This window comes from Rutidosis leptorrhynchoides, unplaced genomic scaffold (genome assembly GCF_046630445.1).
Source record: "Rutidosis leptorrhynchoides isolate AG116_Rl617_1_P2 unplaced genomic scaffold, CSIRO_AGI_Rlap_v1 contig201, whole genome shotgun sequence".
In the NCBI taxonomy this organism is placed as follows: domain Eukaryota; kingdom Viridiplantae; phylum Streptophyta; class Magnoliopsida; order Asterales; family Asteraceae; genus Rutidosis; species Rutidosis leptorrhynchoides.
Window position 1 is genome coordinate 57,810 of NW_027266450.1, and position 6,000 is coordinate 63,809.

General features: G+C 38.7%; 1 protein-coding gene across 1 annotated transcript; it reads right to left on the minus strand.

Moving 5' to 3' along the window:
- Positions 1–809: 809 nt before the first annotated feature.
- Positions 810–2,116, minus strand: LOC139881832 (uncharacterized). The gene is made up of 2 exons (XM_071866237.1): positions 1,434–2,116; positions 810–1,359 (listed from the first exon to the last, which is right to left on the minus strand). The coding sequence occupies exons 1-2, from the start codon at positions 2,114–2,116 to the stop codon at positions 810–812; spliced, it is 1,233 nt and encodes a 410-aa protein (XP_071722338.1).
- Positions 2,117–6,000: the final 3,884 nt, after the last annotated feature.

Genomic DNA, 6,000 nt, shown 5'->3' on the forward strand with positions numbered 1-6,000 from the left:
GACACGTTCCAGACGCATCAGCAGATTCACCTTATTTGCCACCACGCGATGGCCGAGGTCAGATTGCGAGGAGAGACAGTTGGTATTATCCACCTCGTTAGGATTTATTCTGTTTTGTATTTGCAATGAATATTAATTTAGTTATATTAATATGTTATGACTTTCCGGTTACATTTATATTAATGTGTGCGAATTAATCGTTTATTAATTTTTTTTTAATAACTAAAAAAATGACATAAATTACACATAACATTATACATCATCGTCGTCGTCTTCATCATAGCGCTCGTCGTCGTCTTCGCCATAAGCCTCATCATCATCAGACTCAATAGTTTCGTCCTCACTGGAATCGTCAACGTAGTCGGAATCTTCGAAATCGTCATCGTACTCCTCAGCATCTATTTGCGCATTTCCACGTAGTCCGTAAGGATCGTACAGCATGTTCAACGGCAATCTATCTGCAGGTGGATGAGTTAACGTGCATGACCTCCTGTCGTGATCCCGACCATTGCAGTTGCCACACCTTCGTGTCCTTTCACCTGTTCTCCTCGCGTAGTCACTCGCTCCCAATCGTCTTCTATTATTTCTTCTGCGACCTCGTCCGGAATGATGGACCGTCCGAGTGTCATCCGGTAGGAGCAACAAATCGGGCTCCGGCCACTCATTTGGCAGAGGATGGAACACACCGCTGAACTGTTTTCTCCAACCATTCCATGTGTGACAACGATGAACCATATCTAGTCGACGGACGCCTAGTTCCTTTCCAACAGCCATTGCATGAGAACACGGAATCCTATAAGTGTCCCACTCTAAACATGTGCAAGAACCATGTCAAATTGTACAGTATGTTGCCGGCCCGGAACTCCGAGACGCAACGGAGGACACTTGACATTGAACGTACGGCCTGGAGAATTTGGGTAGGCTGATACTTCGTACCGCCTCGCTTCCATCCGATTGTGAGCGAAGGTTTCAGAAGGTATATGTGCAAGGGCAGATCTATACCTATTTATTTTCGCCATCTCGTCAGTAAAAATCGCCATAACTTTTGCGTGAGTGGCCTGGACGAATGCTCTTATTGGCAAGAATCGATCGCCTCTTAGGACGTTATTGTAACTCTCCGCGTCGTTGGAAGTAGTTACCCCCCATCGATAGAATCCGTCTTGGAACAATGTCCACTTCTCGAGGGGAATACGTTGTAGATATGCAGCTGCCCGGTCACTAGTTTGTATCAGATCTGTCCAAGCCTTCATATATTGTGCCTCATCCAACGCGGTAGACACGGCCCAACATAACCCATATATTCCTTTCTTCTTGGGGACGCTGGCCATCATATTCGCACGAACGTGCTCCATGCAGAACCTGAAGGGAGGAATATGTATAAGTAATGGATTTATTTTAATTATAAATGAAACTGATATTACTGTCGTCATCACCTGTGAATTCCCCATTCCGGAAATTTCATATCCATCTTCGAGATAGCAGAAATGATGCCCGAATTACGATCAGATATTATGCAGGTGAACGTATCTTCCAGGACGTATTTCTTTAGGTATTTGAAGAACCAATACCAGCTGTGCGTCGATTCTTCATCTATAATGGCGTAGGCGACTGGGACGATTCTGTGGTTAGCGGTTTTCACAAGCGCAACTATCGCCTTACCCTTGTACGCCCCTCGGAGATGCGTTGCGTCAACCGTAACTACAGGGCAACTATGTTCAAATGTGAGTTTCGTGGCACCGAAATGCCAAAATACGTACCTAAAAATCTTCCTCCCACTATTTATCGCTCCGTCCTCCTTCTTGAACTTCCACTGCACTTTCGTCCCATCGTTGCAGTGTTCGAGAGCTCTCATGTAACCGGGCAGTTGCCGAAAATTAGTCTCCCAATCTCCGTACAACGTGTTCAGAGCCACTCGCTTGCCGTCCCAAGCTTTCTTCCGGCCTATTTTACAGCCGAAATATGTCTCGCAGTCTTCAACAATGGATTTGATTGGATAACTTGGACGGTCACGAATCTTACCCATTATGACGTGGGCGACATGACTTTGCGAGATATTTCGATCCTCCCGTACGTTGTTTGATCCGTCACAATTATGACCCTCGCACCAGACTGTCATTTGCCACGTGCGATACTCGCCCTTAAAACAAGCACGGATCCTCCAGTTGCATACAGTATCGCTAAACGTCTTCTTATCACGTCTGTTAGGACGATTTACGCATTCTGCCGCCCATACAGTCCGCTCTGACGCGGTAGTGCGGTACTCTGCTCCCGCCTAGCTGACCAAAGTGCTATCGCACCCTGAACCTCTTCCTTGTTCGAAAAATGCGTTCCGAGCTTTATGGTGTTTGGGTCACCATTGTATAACTCTGGACGGGGAGGTAAGCGGCGGTTTGTTACCTCATCAGGTCCGTCCATATTGCTGAATACATGATAATCTGTAACGCGAGGAACAATGTAATCCTCGTCTGAGCGCCCGCATCCCCGCCGCCCGCGAGGCCTACTGCTCGACGCTCCCCCGACATTGAATCCCGGTGTACTACCCGAATTATGAATCGGATGGTAGCTTATGAACAAGTCACGACTCCAAGATTGATGCTGATACATCAACGACAATGTAGCATCATCATTTATCACGATACATTGTTTATCACCGTTGTCAGCGGCGTATACGTAGATTAACCTCAATTGTACCGCTTCTTTTTCAATGCCAGCATAACTGCACATAATTCTTGAAAAATCGTCATAACTCATCCTTGGGTCGATCAAGTACGTCGCGTCGGGGACACAACAAAAACTGATCTTGCCATCGACAAATTGTACAGAACTCCTCCAATATAAATTTACATATGAAGACATATTTAATAAAGAAATTAAATCAGTACCAAAAAATATTATGACACGAATGTTTGAAGAAAAGATTTTGAAGAAGAGATGAAGAGATGTGAAAATGAATTGTGCGGAGCCGGGTTTTATATAGGCTTTTGCATTTCCGGATATCCGGTATACGGGAGAAACAAACCGGAATCAAACCCGGTTTTGGCGTAACCGGAATCAAACCCGGTGTTGGTGTAACCGGGAATGAGTCCCGGTGTTGCCGTAACCGGGAATAAGCCCGGTTATCCCGTTACCGGGAATACCTGGTTCATTCCGTATTTCATGTTACCGGGAATGCATTCCCGGATATCCCGTTACCGGAAATAAGCGTGATTAGTGATCTCGGATTCGGGGTAACCGGGAATGGTTTTTGGTGTCCACCTCTTAGGGTTACTGTATACAACAGTGTCGCGCCCAGAGTTTGAGATGCTCATTCATCTGTCTTCTTTCGATTTCTCTCCACAGCTATATGAGACATGTATTTTTCTTTCTTTATTTTTAACTTTTGCCTTTGGCACAAAGAACGTCTCTTTCAACCCTCTCTATCAACTATATATATATATAGGGAGTACCAAGGCCTACTAAGTTGTTTAAGGTTGCCCTAATGTGTAGGCAACAAAAAAAGAATGAAATAAAGAGTACAACGAAGCTAGGTATAGACAATTCCCTCTAAAACTTTTTCCTGCTTGTCGATCGTCATTAAAGGCTCTATGTTGTTCTCACGTGAGGTGATTTATCCCCTCTCTCTATATATACAAGTGTCACGTTTATTATCAATGTTTCAATTGCATCATCATGACCTCTCGTGAAAGTTAATATGAGCAGATAGGATTGCTCTTAATAAATTATCTCTCTCTCTCTCATGTGTGTATTTTACTTCTTCTTTTTATTCCGAAACCGGAACCGATTATGTGTATTTTACTCGCATATCACGTTCCATGTAGTATATGTATATATTTTTTTTGAATATCCTCCATGTAGTATATACTATATGATGTATGATTCATGCACATAGCCACATAGAGTTCCTTGTGAACTATACTTTCGGGTTAGCTAGACTTTGGATGTTTTCCATAAACCCAATTCACATGATTCTCATTTCTCAAGGCGTTTATAATTAAATTAATGGCAAAGCCTATATCACTAGCATAATGATATCCTTTTTTTGAGGGTTTTCTTTTTTTTGAGGTTAGCATAATGATAACATGAAGAACCCTCGTAAAACACTCTCGATCTTAGCCGCTTCCAAACTTTCTTTATTATCTAATAATCATAATATTATAATAAAAAAGTCGTCCATTAAATTTTCTAATCTCCGACCCATATCTCTCAGAAAAAAAAATTAATGATCATATAAATATTTTCAAAAATATAGATTAATTATTTAAATTATAATAACGTGAACGTTTTATCGTTATGATTTTAATTGTTAGCTTGATCTAATAGTTTCACTTATTTTATTTTAATATTGTATTAATTTGAGCTATGTTTCCTTTAATTTAATATCTAATAATTTTAATTTTAATCTTGATGCAACTTATTATAATTAATAAGTCTATTTTATTTAGAAAAATTTACTCTTAATTTTTTATCATATTATTTAGGAATTATTAAGATTGGATAAATTATTAACATTAAAGGTATGTAGTTTAAATTCTACATGTGTTTTGGATATGAAGATATAAATATAATGATGTAAAGGACTAAAATATAAGTTTGATAATTGAAAGGATTGAAAAAAAATTATAGGGGATTAGTGATCCTCAAATTTGAGAGAGCACTATTCAATCCTTAAATTCTTATTGTGTAATTATTAAAAAAAATGAGGGATGAGGGATGAGGGAGTGGGTTGGAAAGAATTAGGGAACTTTTAAAAAAAATTGGGGAATGGGGGATGGGTCGGAGAAGGCCTTATATCATTTTCCCTTATAATTATATGGGTTGCGAGAACTATCTTTTTTGTGTAGTCCAAATTGATTAAAAAAATAAGTTGTTTTTATTTTTTTTTATAAAAGAGGAATATTATTAGTAAAAAATTTATGTGTCGAGTCTAGTCGTGTCAATTGACGATAATCCCGGATGAAAGCCATAATCCTCCAAATTAAGTAAAAACCATAGGTGTTATTAAAAGCATCGTCCACAATTAGACTATCGAACGAATTACAATAAAAGATATTATCAAAAATACATAAGCCATGATCGGATATAAACCATCTGATAAAAAAGACAAAAATAACAGTAAACATTAACATAAATAATACAAAATACGAAACATATGAGAAAGAAAAAAGGTCTAACAAATTTTATTCTCGTCGAAGATACAATTCAATCAACACTAAATTAACAAAACCTTCAATTGGCTGTTTTGTTAGCATACACCCGGTAAAGAATAAGTTATTCCAAATTAAAATTTATTATCATTTTCTCCTACACTGAAGTTCTTACCGCGCTTATATGTTCATGTATAAAATAATAAGAGTTTATTCATTAATTAATATACATAAATTTTATGTATTTTTGGGACAAACAAACTATATTTCTATAAATTTAATAATTTAATTTATATATTAAATTTTATTTCGCTGAATTAATAAGTTTTTCACACTTCGAGACCGTATTAATGTATTAATTTAAAGAGATTTAAAGGTAGTTGTTACAAATACAAGATAGGCTTCGGCGCATAACAGATGAATTTCAAACCGAGTGGATATCTAATTACATGCTTGCATATATAGTGTGTCAGAGCATCATGAGCGACAACTGACAATCGATCGGTTTATTCAACAGATAATTTTGCATTTGCATCATGATTGATGAAGAAAAAATCTAAATTAGTAAAATATCAACTGAATGTAGAGTTAAGGGAATTTGATATTTCATATCTTCCTCGACTATCGGTGAAAGGTCAGATTTTGACAGATTTTATCTTCAAATGCATCATACCATAAGAGCCGATCAAGAAGTCCAGGCAGACAATGAGAACACCCAACTCGATAATCCCACCCAAACTATCAGGTCAGAAAGGTCGGAGGCCGAATATTGGAACTTATTCTTTGATGGAGTCTCGAAGAACTCAGACAACGAAGCCGACATCGTACTCACAAGCCCCGGTGGCTTTCCCTCTAT

Excerpts from the sequence above, each read along its gene's own strand:
- LOC139881832 (XM_071866237.1), bottom strand. The coding sequence starts at position 2,116 with ATGACAGTCTGGTGCGAGGGTCATAATTGTGACGGATCAAACAACGTA. Across the intron at positions 1,360-1,433 it reads CCGGAATGGGGAATTCACAG|GTTCTGCATGGAGCACGTTC; the intron begins GTGATGACGACA and ends TCCTCCCTTCAG.